At 42.4% G+C, this 21,809-nt stretch overlaps 1 protein-coding gene across 3 annotated transcripts in view; it reads left to right on the forward strand.

Moving 5' to 3' along the window:
* RGS7BP (regulator of G protein signaling 7 binding protein) overlaps positions 1-19,935 on the forward strand; it is a 125,826-nt gene extending 105,891 nt beyond the window's left edge. For 2 of the 3 annotated variants that reach the window (XM_002714060.5, XM_017344746.3), the window contains exons 4-6: positions 3,337-3,484; positions 6,427-6,497; positions 14,381-19,935. In XM_002714060.5, coding sequence (XP_002714106.2) covers positions 3,337-3,484; positions 6,427-6,497; positions 14,381-14,472 — 311 coding nt within the window. In that variant the 3' untranslated portion in view covers positions 14,473-19,935. Of the gene's footprint in view, positions 1-3,336; positions 3,485-6,426; positions 6,502-14,380 lie in introns of those variants that run through there. The other variant, XM_070056919.1, reaches the window with a different exon arrangement.
* The last annotated feature ends 1,874 nt before the right edge of the window (positions 19,936-21,809 follow it).

The following is a 21,809-nucleotide window of genomic DNA, read 5'->3' on the forward strand; positions in this document are numbered from 1 at the left end:
GGTTGCCCTATCTCTCAAAGTTTAAAAAGCAAAGGGCTGGTTTGGGGAGCCCCGTCTTGCCCTGCTGGATCTCCACCGCCCTTGCTCAGACTCAAGTCCTGAGGCTGACCCTGACCAGAGGTGAGTGGCAAATGAACTGATGGCATTTGCTGCGTTCTACCAGGAGGCCAAATGTGAATGCTTTTAAGAGGTCAATGTCCTCCAACTGTGAAGTGGTAATGCACAAAATTATGTGCTTAATTCATTTCCACCCAACAGCATACCATCAAATTGGAAAAACAATTCCTCAGGCAAACTCCATCTCCCAGGATCAATATGCATAAAATCGACAGAAAAGGGTCCAGATTTCTCATTAGTAAACTTGCACTTGTGTTTTGGCTGAATGTCCAGAGGTCCATTTCTACTGTGGTTTGATGAAAGGTGTACACTTACCACTCAACTGCTTTTCTGTTTCCCCTTGTGTTGCTACCATGTGACTTAGAAGCTGCAGTACTGGGATTTTTGCTAATGCCCTACAGGTCAGGACTCTGAAGAAAAAGCTTCCTCTTCCATTTTATTATTAATAGCCATCCTTTTCACAAGTTTGTTTTATTTTTTAATTTGTTTATTTTTTAATGCAAAACAATCACACCAGGATTAGTGAGACTGAGCTAAGAGGTAATATGATGAAGCCTGCAATCTCATGAATATTCAATGATTTGGGGTGTAACAATTTCTTAACAACTGGCCTAAAGCTACTTTATAATAAAAATAAAACTGGATGAAAGAGCATAGGCCATGAAATAGAGGCCCCTTTTTTTCCAGATTACACAATGGTACACAACAGCTTTGCAATTATATCTACATAGAGATTTTTGCGGTTGTAATCTTAAGACAGCATGTTAAGCTCCATGGCACAGATTCCGTGCCTTTGTTTCACTTTTGTATCTCTAGCATGGAGCCCTGTGCTTGGTACTTAGCTGACACTCAAGGAGTCTTTGTAAGAGAATAAATGAGCGAATGAGTGAATAAACAAAGCCAGGTTTAAAACCCACGTCTCAGACCTGGTACTAGGTGCCGCCTGTGAATGCACAAATTATCAAAGCAGAATAAGTCATTCACTGAGTATACCTAGGCTAAGGGCTGTACCTTTAGTTACTTTCTTTTTTTTTTTAACTTTTATTTAATGAATACAAATTTCCAAAGTATGGCTTATGGATTACAATGGCTTCCCCCCCCCATAATGTCCCTCCCACCTGCAACCCTCCCCTTTCCCACTCCCTCTCCCCTTCCATTCACATCAAGATTCATTTTCGATTCTCTTTATATACAGAAGATCAGTTTAGCATACATTAAGTAAAGATTTCAACAGTTTGCTCCCACACAGAAACATAAAGTGAAAAATAATAGATGATTTTTTAAATGATGATGAAATCAGATCAGACCTATTGTCATGTTTAATCCCAGTGAGAGTCAAGTTGGGAATTGATAATTTCTTTCTTTTTTTTTTTTACAGAAGATCATTTTAGTATACATTAAGTAAAGATTTCAACAGTTTGCACTCCCATAGAAACACAAAGTGAAATATACTGTTTGAGTACTCGTTATAGCATTAAGTCTCAATGTACAGCACATTAAGGACAGAGATCCTACATGAGGAGTAAGTGCACAGTGACTCCTGTTGTTGACTTTACAAATTGACACTCCTGTTTATGGCATCAGTAATCTCCCTATGCACCAGTCATGAGTTTCCAAGGCTATGGAAGCCCCTTGAGTTCTCAGACTCTTATCTTGTTTTACTTTCATTTACATCTATGGTTGAACCAGTTTGGAGATTTATTTGTGAAAGTACAGATTTTTTCACTTCTGTCATGGTAAATCCAAGGCTTGAGGGTTGGCAGTGCATTTCTGTAAACTGCTACCCAGGACACAGCTCTTCCCATGGCCCTTCACTTGCTAAGACTTTGTGATCACAGCAGACAGAAGGCCTGGATCCTAACTGCAGAGTCTCTGCTCATAGAAGGATGTGCTAAAGGAGGCTAGAGAGCCAAGGGATGGGAACGGAGATCCATGACCTCTGCTGTGGCTGAGAGAGCCAGTGTTGAGTATCAAAGAGAGCAGCTCCCATTCTCCCTGCTGAGTGACACCTGCTCCTGGCCCTTCTACCTCTCTGCATGTGAGGACCAAACACAGCTTCCTGTCACAGGCAAAATCTCCCCTGCCACACTCACGTGATCCAAGGCACCAATACTCCATCAAAGACAGGAGTTTTGGGGTGGGCATTTGGCACAGTTAAGAAGCCTCTTGGGTTCATCCCTCACTGGAATGTCTGGGTTCAAGCCCCAGCTCTGCTTCCTGATCCATCTTCCTGCTAATACACTCCCTGGGAGATAGCTGGTGATGACCTAAGTACCTGGTCCCTGCTACTCACATGGGAAACTGGGGTTGAATTCCAGGCACTTGACTTCACTAGCCCCAGATGTTGCAAACCTTTGGAGAGTAAACCAGCCGATAGAGAAGGTCTCTCTGTCGCTTGTTCACTCACTCACTCAAATAAAAATATTTTAAGGCCTGATAAGAGTCTCTTGGCCATAAATGCCACATGCACCCTTCTAATTGTAAAAGGAAGATGAGGCCAGCGCCATGGCTCAATAGGCTAATCCTCCGCCTTGCATCGCCGGCATACCGGGTTCTAGTCCCGGTCAGGGCGCCAGATTCTGTCCCGGTTGCCCCTCTTCCAGGCCAGCTCTCTGCTATGGCCCGGGAGGGCAGTGGAGGATGGCCCAAGTGCTTGGGCCCTGCACCCCATGGGAGACCAGGAAAAGAACCTGGCTCCTGTCTTCAGATCAGCGCAGTGCGCAGGCCGCAGTGCGCTGGCCGCGGCAGCCATTGGAGGGTGAACCAACGGCAAAAGGAAGAACTTTCTCTCTGTCTCTCTCTCTCACTGTCCACTCTGCCTGTCAAAAAAAATTTTTTAAAGAGGCTTTAATTTTACCTTGATCTTTAGGTTGCATTGACCTTAATCACCTTAATCTATCCTTCCCAGTATGTTGTGAAAATAAGTATAGACACACACACACACACACACACACACACACACACGTGTATATATGTATTTTATATTTATATTTATATATAATATATGTATATTTATATTCAATATATGTTATATATATTTTATATTTATATAATATATATAATACATATATAAACATGATTTGGTTACTCAAAGAGCTGTTAGAATTAAAGGAGTATTTGATTCAAAGCATAACCAACCTTTGCAGGGTCATCCTGGGTACAGAATGCGCATTTATGATGTCTTATCCCCTTCTCTTTACCAATACTCCCCTCCTTTAGGAAAAGACATTGCTGGGGGAACCAAGAGTTCGGACTGCAAAATTGAGGACAGCACTGAGACACCTGCCCTAGAGGACTCCTCCTCATCCCCTGTGGACAGTCAGCAGCATTCCTGGCAGGTTTCCACGGACATTGAGAACACGGAAAGGTAAGTGGGAAGTTACCCTGCACGGAACACAGTCCTCCTCCAGGCAGTGCCCTTCGGGCCACCAACAGTCAAGCTTTTCTATTTCAGATTCAGAAGAAACAGGGCTCTCTCTGATCTGCCAGAGCATCATGGTCTGGTGGGAACCTTGGAGACTGGCAGAGGGTCAGTAGTCCCAATTCCCCAGGGGAATAATAGCAGGACCTACCGAAGGTACAGACTCCCAGGCCTCTGCTTATCCCAACACATGGCATCCCAAGGAAAACAAAAACAGTGTGCTTCCTTGCAAGGGAAAAAGTTGGATCCACACACTGTCGCACTTGGCTGCCTCCCCAAATCGCCATTTGTTTAAGGGAGAAGACACTTCCAGGAGGTTGTAGGAGTTCAGGTAGGTAGAGTGGCCCACTTAGCTGCTTTCTGAGTTTTCTGTGCAGTCCACAAACAGCTGTTGACAGAACCTCTTTCCCTTACTCTTCCAGAATGCAGCTGATGGCCCCTTAGTGGTCAGAGTGAGGCAATGCACTCTCTGAAAGTGGCTCCGTTCTAGACCGAGAACTAGTTTCTTGGGAGGAAGACATTCTACTCAGAGAGAGTGATGCTAATTCGCTTGGGAAAAGGAAGCAATGATAGCATAACAGTCAATGCCTTGCTGTGAGGTGGGAAGAGGAAGCCCTTGTTCATGGGTCTTCACGCTCATAGCTGTGTCCTTTGCTGCTCGTGCCCCCAGAGCTGGCACAAAACAGCTGAATGAATACCAGGCAATTTCACCAAGTTCCCCCGAGGAGGGGGTGTGAGTCATTGACAAGATAATGAGCATTTATTTTTTTATTTTTAGAAGAGTAACAGCCAATGGCATTTATTGCCATTGTGGTTCTACTTTCAGATTGTAATATTATTCTAAAGCTAATTACCAAATTTCTGTGTTTATAGAAAATTGGAGCGTGTGGTAATTATGTGCTATTAATAAAACTTGGATTTTGTATAAGCTTGAAAACCCAACAATTCAAACAATGAAGCTGTTGAGCACAGTTTGAAGGAACTACAGGCAAATGATGCAGGAGTGATTTACCTTAATTTAAAACATAGACAAGTCTGCTCTGGTCATGGGAAGTAAAGATGGGCCGAATGTCACGGGCAGGGCAGACTGTGAGCAAAGCTGTTTTCCTTTTCAGACACTTTGCTCCGCAGCCACCCACAGGCCTTGCGAGGTTGAGAGAGAGCGAGCCAGGGGATGGCAGCGTTTCTGGGCAGCTTGCAAAGCCTCATTCTGGTCAAAGAACTGGGAAAGAACAAGGGAAGTAGGCAGAGTAGCCCTGGCCGGGGACATGGCTTCCTCACTTCTCCCTGGCGCTCTGTCCCTAAGAAGTCAGTAGGTCTCTAAGTGGCGGGCACATTTGAAACCCCAGGAGGGCTCTTTACTTAATCAGGCTGTCTGGGAGAGGGGCCTGGCCGGAAGCTGATGCTCCAGGGTAGCAGCCAATGCGGAGATCTGGTGCTCTGTGGGGACGTCTTGCTTCACTCCCCGTGGTGCATTTCTGGTCCTTTCCTGCCCATCCCATTAGCCAAGAGATCCTCCACGGAGCTGGACACGCCCCCTGCAGTCCTGGAGGGAGGGCTGCCTCCCCTCTGACCTGGGCCGCATGTGGTCCCCTCAGACACACTCTCAACCTCACACCCCACCATGGGAAAGGACTCCGAATGTCTTCCAGGCTGTCCCCACCAACCCCCTTTCCAATCAGCTAACTTCGAGCCTTGAGTTCCTCTTCACTTCACTTGAGGAAGACGGCAGAGTCCCCAGCCTCCCCCAACACAGCGGGCTCAGAACGTGCTCTACAGGAGAGGGGTAGTTGGTACAATGGGACTGAGGGGTTTCCTTCCTAAAACTAAATGGTGCCTAACTCTCTTCAAATGCCAGAGGGTAATACGTGAGTGGATGGAACATCCTCCGCTTTAGGATGACCTTCCCCAGAAATGTGTCCTTATACCAGTGGTGCCTGCTGATTCCTGCCTATCCTAGTGTTAGCTAAAACATGGAACTGGGTTTTGCACCAAATTATATTTTTTGCTGTTTTAAATGAAACCTCCACCACATCCCAGGGTTTCCCGAGCACTCTCTTTGGTGCATGACCGTGGACACATGGGGGAACTGCTCGGGTTAGAAAAGGAGAACGCACCCCCTCTCCCAGACTAGCGCTTCCTGCTCTACAGTTCTGGCCTTGACAATCCTGTGCACACCGAGGGGGAGGGGGGGAGGGTGCGGGAAATACACAGTGGCACTGCCTGGGAGGACAGGGGCTGTAGAAGGGTCAGCTGTCCCCAGTTAGTTCCTCTCTCTCTCTCCCTCCTCCCCTGCTACTGTGACCCCCTACCACCACCACCTAATTATGAAGAACTCTTATCTGGAAGTTTTAGAGTTTGTTATTCTCTCCCGTCATTCTAAGTCCATCTAGAACGTGTTGGCCCTGGTGAACGCTGAACCCCTGTGTTACACGAAATTCCAACCACAGGAACGAGGGACAGAAGCAAGAACACACACACGGCCGCCACAGCCATCTGACCCTCGAGTCCCGGCAGCACCAGCGCCCAGCCTCGGCTTTGCCTAGCACGGCCGCGTCACTCGGGTTGCATGTCCCCGGCCTCTCCCTGTAAACCCAAAGGACCATCCTCACTGCCGAGAGGACTTCTCTGACCTCAGCCAGGTCCCACTGAGGGTAAAAACAGGGGCTCCTACAGAGTGCCCTGCAGAGTGTTGGCAGAATAGTTCTCAATCCTTCTGGGGTCAACCGTCTTATTATTATTTTTTTGCTTGTAAAAGCAAAATAAATTCAATATTTGCCTACTGGAAACTAAAGCTTGTACAATGAGGCACAGTTGACTCATAGGAAAGACAGATTTCATTTTGAAAATTTACAGCTCATCCTTCTTTATTTTTATCCGATTTGCAGAGACATGCGCGAAATGAAAAACCTTTTAAGCAAACTCAGGGAAACTATGCCTTTACCGCTGAAAAATCAAGGTGAGTCGTGATTTCTCTCGGAGGCAGAGGATGTTTTGAATGTGATAAGCTGGGACCCAGTTTTTGAGAAATTAAAGGAAGTATTTTATGCAAGCACCAAGCACCCCTTGTCTTCCCTCTAGAAGACAGGATAATGAGACAGGAGTCCCTCAGGTAAACACGACTTTGTTCGAAGAGGGGCTGAGATACAGTGACCTCAAAACAGGCTCCCTTCCACTGGCCCCGTCACACACGTGGCAGGCTCTGTACCAGGTACAGCAAATGTAAAGGCACGGGAGACAGGCCTTCCAAAGGAAGATACCTGCCATCTACAAGCTTAATTATCTACGAAAAGCAGGAATAATGACCCATATTAAGACTTATACTGAGCGACCATCCTAAGTGCTTACTTGTATTAACTGTATTCAATTAATTCTAATAACAACTTGCAGGGAAGATGCTGTTAGTGTTTTGCAGTTTGCAGGAAACTGAGGCACAGAGAGACTAATGAACTTGGCCAAGGTCACACAGACTGCGAGTAGAAAAACAGATGTGAGCTCGTGCAGCCCATCTGCAGGGCTGTCCTTAGGGAGGCCACGCCCTGACCCAGAAGTGGGAGAGGATACTCGCTAGAATGGCGGAAGAGCTTCCCTATGCATCTGTGAACTGTCATATTCCCGGGATACAACATGTGTCTGGCCCACAGCAGAATAACACCTGGCACAAACAACCAACGTCTGCTAAATCTCCATGCATGAGATGTAAAAGGACTCATACCAAGCTTGTGGATTAAGCGTGTATGGCCGGAGGGTGGGGAAGGGTCTTCGAGGGAGAAACTCCTCTCGTTTGCACTGAGCAAACTGGGTGGGCGGAAGGACAGGGTGCTGCCTGCCGAGGAGTGAGGAGGAGGACGATTTGGCAGTGGAGCTGAAGCGCCTCTTGGCTCAGGGAGCAGCTTGGCAGACGGAGGAGAGGTGGAAGTGCGAACAGCAGGCAAGGAGGTTGAGCAGGAACGTGGCCTCGGCTGTGCGAAGTGGGGAGAGAACAACAAAGGCAGGGGATGTGGTGCTCTAGGTAACCTCAAGTACCCCCAGGAGGGCCTGGTCACCAAGGCAAACTGGCTTGAGCCACGGGGACAGCGCTTTGCAGTGTCTTGTGTTAAGACAGTAGACGATGTGTTGGAATGATGCGAGATTGTTTGAGCGTGGCATAGGAGACTTGTTGCTAGGAAGAAGCATGGTGTTTAGGACCCATGGCCGGGATTAAGGCTAACCTTGCTTCACATTCTAAGCTGTGCTACAGCTCTGTAGCCCGGAACAAGTTGCTTCACTTCTGGAAATTTCGATGTCTTCGTGAGAACGGGATCAGTGCTTGTTGTCAGGATCAAATAAGCAATGTGTTCTATGCCTGCCACCCAGCTGACGAAAAGCAGATGCCAAACAAATGCTTTACTGTTACTACCGTCACTGCTGTATTATTAGTACTTACTGCCTGTCTCTCCCGACTTGGCTCGAGAGAATCCCTGCAGCCCCTGGCTCCAGCAGCCTGTGAGACTCCTTGAAAAAGTTCATTTAAGATGTGCATTATTAAAAACTGATGGGGTGAACATTTGGCAGAGCAATTAAGATGCCAACCTGGATGCCCGCATCCTACATCAGAGCGCCTGATTAAAGTACCAGCTCCCCCTCCAATCCCAGTTTCCCGCTAATAACAGCAGGTGATGGCTCACAGTAACTGGGTTCCTGCCACCCGTGTGGAAGACTCAGATTGAGTTCTAGTCTCCTGGCTTGGACCTGACCTGGCCCTAGCCATGGTGGGCAGTGGGTAGGAGAACTGTCTGTCTCTGCTCTCTCTGCCTTCAAATAAGTATTAATTTGCCCAAAATGTTTTTAAGGAAAATTATTTATGGATTTCAAAACTCTTTTGCATAAAAATTCTCTTTTAATTCCAAGGTGCCTTGAGACTTTTGAGGTACCCTCATGTGTGTATCGTGTCTTTGTAAGTTTGGTCTGGAGCCTGCAGTTCAGAGCACTGGCCTCAGGACTTGGGAGTTTGTGCACATGTCCGAAGCTGTCCTCAGAGTCTTAGCAAGTCCCCTATCCCCATCAGCAGCTCCCGGAATTCTTGCTGTACCTCACATTCAGCTGCCCAGGGATATGACTGCTCAAGGCCCTCTAGTCTGAATTTCATGGCTGTGCACGATCTGTATTTTAAACCAAACCATCCTAAACATTCTCTTCACATTTAGTCATAATTCATCCAGCAGTTTTTGAATTATTCCTTAATGGAGCAACAAATTTCATTTTGTTTACTTGATAATTTTTATAGTAAAAAGCATAATATACATACTTTGTGTAACTTTATATTACTTTTATAAATAGATAAGAATTGATTGATAGTTTTAAGAATAAAATAATTTGATGTAGATACTTCAAAGGAAAACATGAATAAAAAGGGAATAGCCGTTCAAATACATGATACCCTGGACTTGAACCCTGGTTCCAAATGGGAAATAAAAAAGAAAAAGCTAGAAGATGCAAGGACTTATTCAGAAGGAAGAGGTGCTGTGGGATTTTAATAATCAAAATATTGAGGTGAAGAATTGTAGGAAATTCAGGTTTCTTCAGGTTTGGGGGAGATATAGGAGCCCTTAGCCCATGAAAACCCATCTCTGTTCTCCACATGCATGGTTTGCACTCAGGCATGGGCACTGTGTGCTGACCAGAGGGGCAGGCGGGCCTGCACTGGAGGGTCCACTGGGGGTCTCAGGGCAGGAGAGTGGGTCTCTTAGGGTCCTTCTGGGAACATTTTTTGGGAGCATATGGCACCATTTTAGTGAAAAAAAAATCAGCCAGATTTCTTTCTCTGATTGCCTATAACAAGATAGATAATAGAGGCTTACCTATGACCTTGCTGGGATTTTCAGGTGATTTATTATACAAGTCTTGGTTATATATGCAAGAAATGGAACAGGGTGAAAAAGTAGGAAAACTTATTCCAGTTCTTTTCTTTAGGACCTTATTGTCAAAACATGCTTTTAACTGGATTCAAACCATGATAGAATGCCATCTGTTTCCTTTTTGATTTCTTATTTCCTTTCAGTTTTTATTCCATTTACATGCCTTTTCTTTTCTGGTTCCTAATTTTCCCACCTCCAACCTTCACCTGTGAAAATCCCAGCAGGGTCAGAATCCCTTCTTCTCCAGACTTTTCTTCTCCAGACTCCAGATTCAGAAACTTCCATGTGTTTTCCAGCATTTAAAGAGTTAATCTTGTCTTCTCCCCCTTCCTAGTGCAGTCAAAACTTGACAACAACAGTTCACTGTAAATCAATTTCCAGTGGAAAAGTGAGGAAGACGGCCAAGGGCAGGGATTTTAACAGTCATTGACGATGCCTTCACTTTAGACAGGGCTTTTTCTTTCCCACTCTTCCAAGAAGGGGCACAAAAAGGGAGCCCCCTTGTTGGACTGCAGCTCCACATCAGGCTTGGGGCAACGTGCAGGTCTCCTGGCCCTCAGTCCACTGTCCCCTCCACTGCTCAGCCCCCCACTCCTGTCCTGTATTCTGGGTCACTGGCAGTGCTGTAGGGAGCTTCCTTAATTATGCTAGTCTTGCTGTGTCAAATGGATTACAAATGGAAGCACCTGTGGAGAGCCCACAAGGCTCCTGACAAAGACTAAAAGGAGATGGGAGAGTGAAGGGCAAACATCTTCAAAACGCACACTGTTATGAAACAGAACAAATCAGCAGAAATAAATTGAGCTGGAAAAACCACTTCACCTTCCCCAACATTCTGACAATGAATGCTGTGGAATGTGCTGGTATGCTCACTCTTGTATAGCATTCGATTGTTGTACCGTGCATGAGAACCAGTCTGGAAGTAGCCTAGTCAGGAATTGAGTATGTTCCAGAATGGGTCCCCTCTTGTGGACAGTACCACTCCAGACAAAAGTGGTCCTAGGAACAGTTCTCCTAGTCTCACACCCCCATCCACTCCAAACCTGTGCCCTCATATCCAGAATCGAACTGGAAATGCACAACAGAAGAGTTCTTAGATATCTGGCTAACGAATACCAGGTACTTATGCCACCCTCTAGTCTGAAAATGACCTTTTAGGGCCTTCCCCCAGGACCTCACATGAAGATTCTCCTTGCTATCAGCTGATATCTGAAGGTTATTCTACACCGTTTCACTGGTACCTACACCTGTTGTAATCTCTTCAACCTTCAGTCCAGGATTCAGTGTGACACAGTAATCCCTCGCTCTCCTCCAATCTAATCCAATTGCTTAATGCATTACCCTGATTATGTTAAACTCCTACTCACAACCGTTCAATGTCTGTTCACTATCTACTGAAGGGAAAACAGACTTCTTGCCCCATCATCTGTTGTCCCGATTATCATCTAACATGTGATGGCCACCTATGATGTGACAGATCCTGTGCCAGGTGCTGGGATGTCTTTCCTCCCCCTAGAGACTGCCCCTCTCAACAGGACAAAATTGGATGAGAATCACTTGGGAAATTTTTTCAACTGGTAAGAGAACCTGCCTCCCCTCAGAGAGAGTGGGGTGAAGCCTTCTGGTTTGGGCTTGTCATTCTTAAGGTAACTGTCACACATGCATGTACACACACACACACACACATATTGGAAAGACACAGAAATTAGTGCTTAAAATAATACTGTAATAGTTAGACATAGATTGCTACAAGGACATGTTAGATTCTCCCCACTCCAGACTTGAATTGAAAATGGGGGTTATTAGGAATTGCTTTTTGGAAAGTATCTGAGCTGAAACATTTTAGGATGCGTTACCCAAAGAAAGATGGAAAAAACAAAGTCCAGCCAGAAGACTCTGGATGTGTGAAGGTACATGGGAAGATGATAGGACAGGACATTTTCATAAACAGAGGCATAGAGAGAGACAAGAACAATAGGTGGGCAGTATTATCAAGGCACCAGTGTCTCATGGTAAGAGGTTTGCACTTTTATCCTGGATCCACTAGAAGGATTCAGTTGGAAGCAGGTGCAGTTATCCAGGTGAGAAATGCTTAATATCTGAACTAAAGCAAGTGGATTAGAGAGGAGAGTATAACCAATATATTCAAATGCATTGTATAGGGAGAAGGCAGAAGCCAGGATGAAACCCAGGTTCAGTCTTCGAAAGTGAAAGTAACGATGGTGTTAGTCACGAAGAGAGAACAGAGCCCTGAAGGGAGAGAATGACTGGGGTTTGGGATTGGGGGGGGGGGGGGAGCCTTCAAGAGCAATGCTTAGTGGTTAACAGTGCAGTGATGAGACGTGACCCAGGAGGTCTAGGAACAGATGTGAGCATCGTCAGCATGGTGGAGAAGGCCCACAGTGGTTGAGAACACCTCCGGGGAATGCCTACAGGGAGGAGTCCTACAACAGCAACATGTGAAGTTTGAGGCAAAAGGACATTTTTCCAAAGGGCCCTAAGAAGAAACCCCAGAAGAGCATTGTGAAATAAGTCAACAAAGGCTACAAGGAAGGAATGGCCAATAGTGCAGGGTGGTTAAGCCCCATAACGACCAACAGCATCCACACGATTTAGCAACAAGGTCATCACTGGTGTTGTTGGAAGAAGCAGCTTCCTTGGAATCTGGGGTATATAAATCTGGCTGAGGGAGGTTGAGGTCTGGGTGGGAGATGAAGAGCTGGGGCCACAGGGTAAATCGGTTACCACTTTTATAAAGAATGGCTTACAGAGTGGAAGGAAGGCAGCATGGGGTGCAGATAAGCACTAAGGGCTGTCCCAGTTGCTCTTAGAAGGGATGGGACCATGGAAGACTTCAGAAGCATGGAGCAACCAGAGAAGACTTCAAAGATTACCATTTGTCTAAGCAGGGAAGACTTCCTGAAAAGAAAAGGTGGAATGGGTAAAAGCAGTGAGGAAAGAGAAAATATGGCGTATTTAGGGAATTCTTAGTTTTGTACCATTCACTCTTCTATACACCCTTTATTCCAGCTAGATGGGACTGTTTACTTGGACCCAAATTAGGCTGCTTTGATCACTTCCATGACTTTGTTTGCACTGTTTCCTCTATTCAGAATGCCCACCACCCTCCCCCAAATGTCCAAGTTCTCCTCATTCCATCCCTTGGCCCCAAGCATGAACATCAGGACCTCCATGAAAATTCCAGAAATGTCTTATTCTTTCTCCTCCAAGTCAGAATGGCCTCTCCTCTTCCCACCCCCATACCTGAGAATTCTTAGAGTAAGATATTTGGATCTCTTACATGGCCTTCCTAATGGAGCTTCATTGTTACTCCCAGAAAGATCACTGAGGTCAAGGACGCTCTTTCTATTAAGGCCCATCTTGGTGTAGCCCTCCGTCCCGAGAGTCTTGCACTTAGCAGGGCTCTCATTGCCGCTGGGGCCATCTGTGCTGTATCAGGCCCTCAGAGGACACTAGTACAGTATTTCTCTCTCCTCTTTCTATAACAGAAATCTGCAACAGCAGTTCTGTTATAAGTATTTCTCTTGATTATACCTGAGAATATGGATGTAAGCTCATTTACTCATTTTCATGTCCTACTTTTTTCTCAACATATCATGTTTGAAAAAATCTTTTATTAGCAAAAGAAGATTGAGCAATAGAAATGGAATATTGTATCATGGGATTCCATCACCCATGGCTTTAGCAGCAATCAAGAATTAAATAATTGAATGATTGAGGTTTGAATTTACTGATGGCTGAATTTCCTACTCTTGTCTCCCTTCACCTTTCCCTGTGTTTTCGTTCCTCTTCCCATTTTTCATTTTCACATTAAAGTTGTGCAAGTTTATAGTTTTTTGACATTGTACATTTTGGAGAAAAAGATGCTATGTCTTAATTAATAAGCCACATCCAAGCATTCGCAATCCAATCAAAGATTTCCCAACAAGTTCAAGTGAATTAGCCCAGAAAATTTAGGATGCATGGGAAAGCATTTCATTTGGCTCACATTCTTTCAGCAGCCCTTCACTTCAGAGATAGAATTTCAGTCAATGTGGTAGGACCACTTTCCTTGGAGCTGAAGTCACTTCAACCCATTCCAGGCATACTCACTGCTTGGTGAATTTCAGCATTTACTGCAAGTGTCTGCTTCCTATGGTGTAGGAAGCTGCTATGAATTTCTGCTAAGAAATCTGGAGCTTCTGTGTCACTTCAGACCTAGGTGATGATAGACATGCTCAAAGCGAGGCAAGGGTGTCACAAATGTGCAACAAAGATGCCCCACACCAACAGTTATCCTCTACAGGCAGCCTGCTCTTTGTGCAATGTCTGAGCACTTTCTCATCAGTTCTCACACTTCTCTTCACATGTGAAATTACAGACACACACATACACGCGCGCGCGCACACACACACACAGATGAATACAAATGGGGGTTCCAAAAGGACATAGACAATTAAAAGATAATGCAAATTTTCCATGACCTTCTTGAAGATCCTTTGTGTATGTCTACATATATGTGTGTGTATATATACACACAAAGGGGGATGAGTGAGAATCTCAGTAGCATAAAAGGCTATACTATGAAAAGATTTTTAGATACACTGTAATGCATGAACAGGTATGTATGAGAGTCAGTCTTGATACTAATCTAGTAACACCTGTAGATAATACCTGTATACTTTTAAGGATTTTTTAAAAAGAGGGTGACACTAGGCATATGACCAAGGCATCCTAGTATCTAGTGAGTAGGGGCCAAGGATGCTACTAAACATACTGCCATGCTCAGGCAGCCTCCTCAGACAAAGAAGAATCTGACCCAAAATGTCAACAGTGCTGGAGGTGAGAAAACTTCATTCAAAGCATGGTGGGTTTTTCAAGCCACTTCACAAAAGGCAGGCTGCTTGGTCTGGATCTCACTTGTGTACCTTCTGTCCCATCACAGATGACAGCAGCCTTCTGAATCTAACTCCTTACCCCTTGGTGAGAAGACGGAAGAGAAGGTTCTTTGGGCTCTGTTGCCTCGTCTCAAGCTAGGCAATTCTCTCGGAAGCCCACCACCGGGAACACCTGAAAAAAAAAAATCACAAAACCGAAGGACCTCCAGACAGCTGAACCACACAGTTATTGGTTTCTGACTATGTTTTCTATGCTTCCTCGTTACTTTTCTCCACCTCTCCCCACCCTCTTAAATGATTTTAAGCTTGAAAGCAGCTGCCGTCAAGAAAAAAAGAACTGATTCCAAAAGCAGGCTGTTTTTAAAAGGATTTGTAGAGCTGACATTGTGCATGCCTGCTCTAAACCATGCCATGACAGATGCAAGAATTATGGTTTTTAAATGACTTAAAGGTTTTTTTAATGTATTATACAGAGAAAAGTTATTTCACACATACTACTATATCTATAGCTCTTGCTGATCTCATGTGAACAATTTATCCTATATGAAAGAAGTCTTTAAACATAGAAACCTATTTAAAACTGCAAAACTGTGTTCGAAAATCCAATCTATCAGTTTCATTGGAAAAATATTATAACCTAACATATGCCACCTCACTTATTGCTTTCTCTGCACTCATTGATGTTTAGTCTTCCATTTTGTCAGAATCTAAGAGCTTCAACATGAAAATATCTTAATTTATAATGCAACAAAAACCATATATGGAAAGTACTTACACTTTGTAAATACACAGTAATCCTAATACCGTCGTACAATGCATATGGGCAACTAATTTCCTTTGATCCAATGGTGTCTTTTTCAGCTTCTTGGAGAATGAAGTAATCCAGTTAGGAAATGGTGTAGAAACATATACAATTACCCTCAAATGTAAAATTGAATATTATCACATTTTGTTCTAATTGAAATCTGAAGCATGGTGTCTGCACATCAGCATAGTGTTAAATCTTATAGGGCATGCTGGAATTAGCTCAGATCATAAAACTATTTAACATTTTACATTGTTGATAAATTCTTTTAGTTAAGCTAAGCTTGTCTCATTTTAGATGACTATGCAGATATGACTTTTCCAATGTGTACTTGGTGTCTTGTCTTTTGCTTAGAATCTTGAAAGCAGGACACATTAAGCAATACTATATTTTAGAACAGAGGAAGCCACTGCTTCATTTTCCTGCTGATAGCTTTGTTGTGATCTTCCCGCACCAAACTTGTAACACGGTACAAATTTTGTTCTATATTCCCCCTCTTCCTCCTTTGGCCCATTTCCCAGGCTTAGTTTCCCTTAGGTTGAGAGATCAAGTCTTTGCACTTCTTGTTTTCTGTAGTACAAAAAATCTTCAAGTCAGACACAAGGCACCAGTGTCTAGTACAACAGAAAGATGAGCTAGATACCTAATAGTGGTGTATCCAAGACACATCTTTAATCCCAACCCAGTACTATCTCAATATTTACATGTACAGGCGTTTATATGTATGCCAATGTTTTGACCTAAAATCTGAATATATTAAAACCTTTAGCATTAGTGAAAATGAACAGAGGTACAGGTAAGCTACTGGGATAATTATTCTATTAAGTTGAATCATATGAAATTGCTGATATTTGACTGTTTTGACCTACAAAAACTAGCAGTTTCATATAGCTCAACCTACTAGCTGATGTTGTGGAAGTTTTACGTGGAATTGTCTTCTAGCTCTTTTTATTGAAAATGAAATTGATTTAGGGAGTTGGCAGAGCTCTCTAAAAGCTATACAGGTCTCTAGATCACACCAGCCGGTTGTTGGTCCTATCCTTGCAGTCTAGAATTGTGTTCCATTGAACTGGTAATTAATGCATGGTTATAGGTATGCCTGGCTTCATAAAAAAAGAAGTACCCTTGACAAGTTATATGAGAAATTCACAACTTCCTATATCAAGTACTTGTAAAAACAATTGGGACTCCTCCTGTGAATACTCCTTGCAACCACCAGACTCACCTGGTCTGCAAATGTTGATTGTCAAAAATCAGTTTAATTAAAGCTTAACATCCTTTTCTAAATCTGGCTCCTTTTCATTCCCTGAGGTTATTGCCTTTCAGGTCCATTATTTTGAAATTATGAAGCAGCCCAAGGTGGCTTACCCTCAGCTCCCATCTCTGTCCTCTCCCACCTTCCAACTATGTGGAAACCTTAGCTTCGGTCCTACTCCCACTAATCCATGTGAGGTTACCAACTGAGAAGCCCACCTTGGGTGTTCAGCACGGTTTTCTAAATGTCTGGCCTAAATCATTTCTGCTTGGTTCGTTTGTGCTCACCTTCACCTTAGTCTCAGTGTGAAAGTAACATTTACCTTCTGTGCAGTTGTCCTTTGTACAACCGAAGACTGTTAATAAATTCAGGTCTCACCTCCATGTCTGGGAAGGCTGTAGTAGCTATTCACGGAGATGGGAATTTGTCTAATTACCTAGCCAGACTTTCCATATCTAAGGTAATATATTCAGCCTCATCTTTTATTCATAGTGCCTGTTTTCCAGCCTTCCATCAGTTTTGTAGTTCCTGTGGACACACTCCAAGATTTATAGATCTTCTTTCAGAAGCAGGTAATAAAATTAAATTTAGTGCTCAAAGTCCTGATATACCTACACTGGCTCATGGTTGCATTCGCCATTTCCCTTTAGATATGCATCCTCTGGGAGCTGCCCCTCTCTCCTCTCACCTACCAAAGGATTTTCTCAGGTGTGGTTCCACGAGATCAAGTTCTCACTGTCTTGGTTTCTTGCTGGTGATTCTCTTTAAGATTAGCAACATCACTAACCTGATCTCTAGGCATAAGAAGAGAACATCAAACCCATTTTTTTTTCATATATCCACATACTTGAAACAGAAAAGGATGCAAATTTTATGTGACACTCACTTGACCACCATATTTTTAATATCCCATGTTGATGGGGGTTTTTTTCCAACTACAAAAATATGATTTTTTTTTCAGGCAATCTGAAAAATACCACCATGTATAAAGAAAGTAAAAGTCACCTGAATTTCATCACAATTCATATTGGGTATTTTTTATACATAACAGGAACAAATTTCATGTATTTCATATATACTGTTTTATGAATGTATTGCATTGTTTAAAATGACATTTTTGCTCTTTCAGTCAGTCCGGGGTGGGCCCAGCAGCACTTAGGGCTAACTCCTCCAATGTAAAGTGTCGTTTTAACAAAGCCCACCCTCTACAGTTTGGCCTGCATCTGCAGACTTGCTGCAAAATTCTGGTTGTGTCATCATTCAGGGATACCAAGAAAGCTTTAGAATTAGCACAACTCTGATGCCTCCTTTAACAAACTGAAATTTCTAGGGGAGATTTTAAATTGTAAATCCTGCCAGACCATTTTCTTCGTCCATGCTGCTGTAAAAACAGTGGAGATACTCACTGTTTGGCAGTACTGCCACCTACTGAAAGATGACCCTCAGAGTGAGAGGGGAAAATAAAGAGAGTGCAGGAGTCAAACTCCAGTTTCTGTAGACAGCTGACACGTGGGCCATGATCTCCTCTGGAATTTCATACTCTGAGAGTCTCGATGTTGAAATGACTAGGGATATCATCCAGCCTAACCTCCCACCCCACACACGCACCTGTAAGCAAAGTCTAGTGTGTGTGTGTGTGTGTGTGTGTGTGTGTTCCAGAATGTCACCAAATGCAAAGTGCTCAATTTTCAGGTAACTGGGTAGAATGAGGAACCGCAATGATATGATTGGCCTCAGAATCAATCATTAGAATTCGATATGACCCATAATAGACTCAAGAACATAAAATTATTGAATACATTATAAAGATGACATCCTAAACCAATGAGAAAAGGTTGGATGATTATTATTTTGTAACCACTGGTTAGCCATTGATTGAGAAAAATATTAGATCCATACTTCCTTTCAGAAAAATAAATTCTAGATGAAAGAAGGATTTAAATGTTAAATCACATAAGTGAACACAACAGGACTAGCAGACAATCTGAATGAGTATCTATATAACTTAAATTTAGGAAACACCTTTCTAAGCATAACACCAAAGGAAGAAACCATAAAGACAAGATGGATAGATTTAACCAATTAAAAATGCTGAACTCCAACATGGTGGAAAACAACAAATAAAACTGAGAGAAAATGATATTTGTAATTTTTGTAACAGATTGGGAATATCTAATAAATATTAAAAATTTAAACACTACTACTTTTGGGGAGTTCCCATAGTTTCTGACCGTCTTCCCAGCCAAATGTTTCCATTTAGTTTTTTCCTTATTGTGTTTTCTTCACTGTTGCTTGTCTAATTGTCAGCTTTTCCCCCACTGAACTGGAAATACAAAAGACAGCAACCATTTCTCTGTGGCTTACCATTGGGCCCCCAACACCTAACACAGTATTAGACCAAAAGCAAATGGTGAAAACATATTTATCCAATGAGTGAGGGATGAAAGAATGAATGAGATCCTGTGACTTTAAAAACAGCCAATTTTCCAGTAGAAAATTAAGCCAGGGACACAAACTGGTTATACACAATAAGCTAAAATAATTCACTCATAAGAAATAATTTTAAAAAATATACTAGTAATAGAAAATGCAAATCATATGCTGTACTACTTTTTACATAGGAGAAAGGTAGAATATAAGGAATTAAACACACCAGGAACGATAAGGGTGTATGAAAATGAACACTCTCTTCTAGAGTCAGCAGGACTATAAATTGATCAAAACTTTATAGGAAGTATTTTAGCAATATATTTTCCATGTGTGCCCAGTAATTCCATATTAGGAAATTCCACTTTACAAAAGCCAGGAGGAAAGAATGTGCTAAAGTGTATTCATTCATTATTCAAAACCTGTATGCAGGAAAGGATGTTTATAGCAGCATTATTTGGAGGAGTAGAAAAGTGTCACTAAGCCCACCTTCAAAGGTTGGTTACATATGGTACATCCTTCTAGTGGGATATTGTGTACTCATTAATAATAAACATCATATGTACATCTTTGCTATATCGTTAAGCAAAAAAAAAGGAAGTTACAGTTGTATAGCCATAGTATGATCCTTTTTTAAAAATATTACATACACAAGTGTTCATTAAAAGGTATGAAAGGATATTTGCCGAAGTGATAATAGCATTTTATCTCTGGGAGGTGAGATTTGGAGCAATTGTATTTTCTTTCTGCATATGTGTACCTTCTAATTTTTCCACAATGAGCATGTAGTATCTGTATAATTTTTTCAGGGAATAAACAACAGTGTTCAGAATATATATTAAATGAAAAACACATTATAAAACCATATGTATAGTATGACACAGTATTTGTAAAAAGAAATTATATATAAATATATCTATGTATGTATATATATATGCATAAGAAAGCTAGAAGGACATACACTAAAATGTTAATAGTAGTTATCTATGGGTCGTGGGATTATGGGTGTTTTGTTTTTGTTTTTTTGCTTTTTCTGTGTTTTCTAATTTTTCTACAATGAATATGTATTACTTGTGTAATAAAAGATAATAATAAAATATTTAAAAATACAAAAAGGTGAGAGAGACATTGTGACCACTTATCTTTTTTCTGCACCCCTACCCCTACCTCCATCTGGCTTATTTCTTGTTGTCAAAATGTGAGCAATGGGAATACAGGGAGAAAACACCAGGGCACTAGTACTTTCAAAGACAGAAGACACAAAGAAGGATGGGAGGGTGTGGGGAGAGGAACTATGGAGTGAAGTCAGTGGAGGAAACATTAAAACATGCTTTGGAAATCTTTTCACTATTAATAGCAATGTCTCTAAATTCAATTCAGGTTTTCTGATAGCAATAGTAAGAGAAAGATATACTCATACTCTGAGTAATTTTATTATTTCTTGGAGTGACACAGGCCTTAGTCTGAATATCAGATGCGCTAACCAAGTACATGCCTATGGTTAGCAATTCCACTATCCATTATCTTTTTTCTTCAGTAAATAGAGACCCCATATTTCAACAAGGCACTAGCCACCTAATGACTCCATATCCCAGCTTCTCTTGGATATAGAAGTGCTATAAAACTGAAATTTGACCAATAGGGTATCAGTGCAATTTTAAGTAACATTATTTAAATAAAGGGTATGCATTTTCAAGCATCAGTGAGAGAATAAATGATAAGAGGATGGCAGACGCTCCTTCACAGGTCTGAATCATCTCTACACTACCATCCACAAAGCTGAATAAACCATTCTTTATTTAAGGCATACATAAGAGAGGTCTTTGTGTAGAAGAACCTGTTCACTATATTGGTTAACTTCTCCATTCCTCTATTCCTTACAGTAAAATGGGAATAATAATACCAACATCACCACATGTTCAAACACCTGTCTAATTACTTGCATAGCATCAAAGCTTTCTTATGAGAAAAATGAAATAAACCATTGCATGGATACTGTGTTGGAAAACAGGGAAGAAAAATTGATTTGTAGATTCCTGGCTTCAGCCTGACCAGCCCTGGTCATTGTTCATATTTAGTGAGGGGTCCAGCAGGTGGAAGATCTCTGTCTGTTTCTCTTTCAAATAAAATGAAAATAATAAATTATTTTCATATCAGCTTAAGTTGATTACAGATATAAAGGTTAAAAGGAACACAATAGAGTTCCTAGAAGATAATATAGAAGAGTATCTTCACATCTACAGGATATGATATGGTTCTTAGCAAGACACAAAACTCTTAGGAAACCTGCATAACATTATCTATTATCAGAGAACATATGCATACCTAACTATGCAGTACTTTCACTCCTAGGTAAAGACCCAACAGAAATACTGATATGGGGCTGGCATTGTGACACAGAACTTTAGACTGTCACTTGCAATAGAACCTGCATAACAGAATGCAAGTTCGAGTCTCAATCCAACTCCCTGATAGTGCACCTGGGAAGGCAGTAGATGAGGATCCAAGTACTTGGGCCCCTGCCACCTACATGGGAGACCCAGAACGAGTTCCAGGCTCTTGGCTTCGGACTCTCCTGTTGCAGTTATGGAGAGGGAATCAGCAGATAAAAGATATTCTCTCTTCCCCCACCCCCCACCATCATTCTGCCTTTCAAATAAATTAAATGTTTAAATCTTTTTTAAAAAAGAAATACTTGTGTGTGTGTGATTGTGTAACAGCCAAAGTGTTAACAATTCAAGAATTGAAAGATGGATATGTCAACCGTGGTGTATTCATAGAATTGAATGTCATGCAGCAGCAAAAATAACTGAACTACATTAAAGCTACACACAACCATGTGAAAGATTATAGCCATTGTAACGTTGAACAATACAAGCTACAAGCAAAACAATGCATTCTGCTATTAGCAGCCTGCATGCACAGTAGCTGAGACAGGTGTCACTGCCCCATGGAACAAGTTTGGGCAGGCACCACAGCATCTGCTACA

This window comes from Oryctolagus cuniculus, chromosome 14 (assembly GCF_964237555.1).
Source record: "Oryctolagus cuniculus chromosome 14, mOryCun1.1, whole genome shotgun sequence".
Lineage (NCBI taxonomy): Eukaryota > Metazoa > Chordata > Mammalia > Lagomorpha > Leporidae > Oryctolagus > Oryctolagus cuniculus.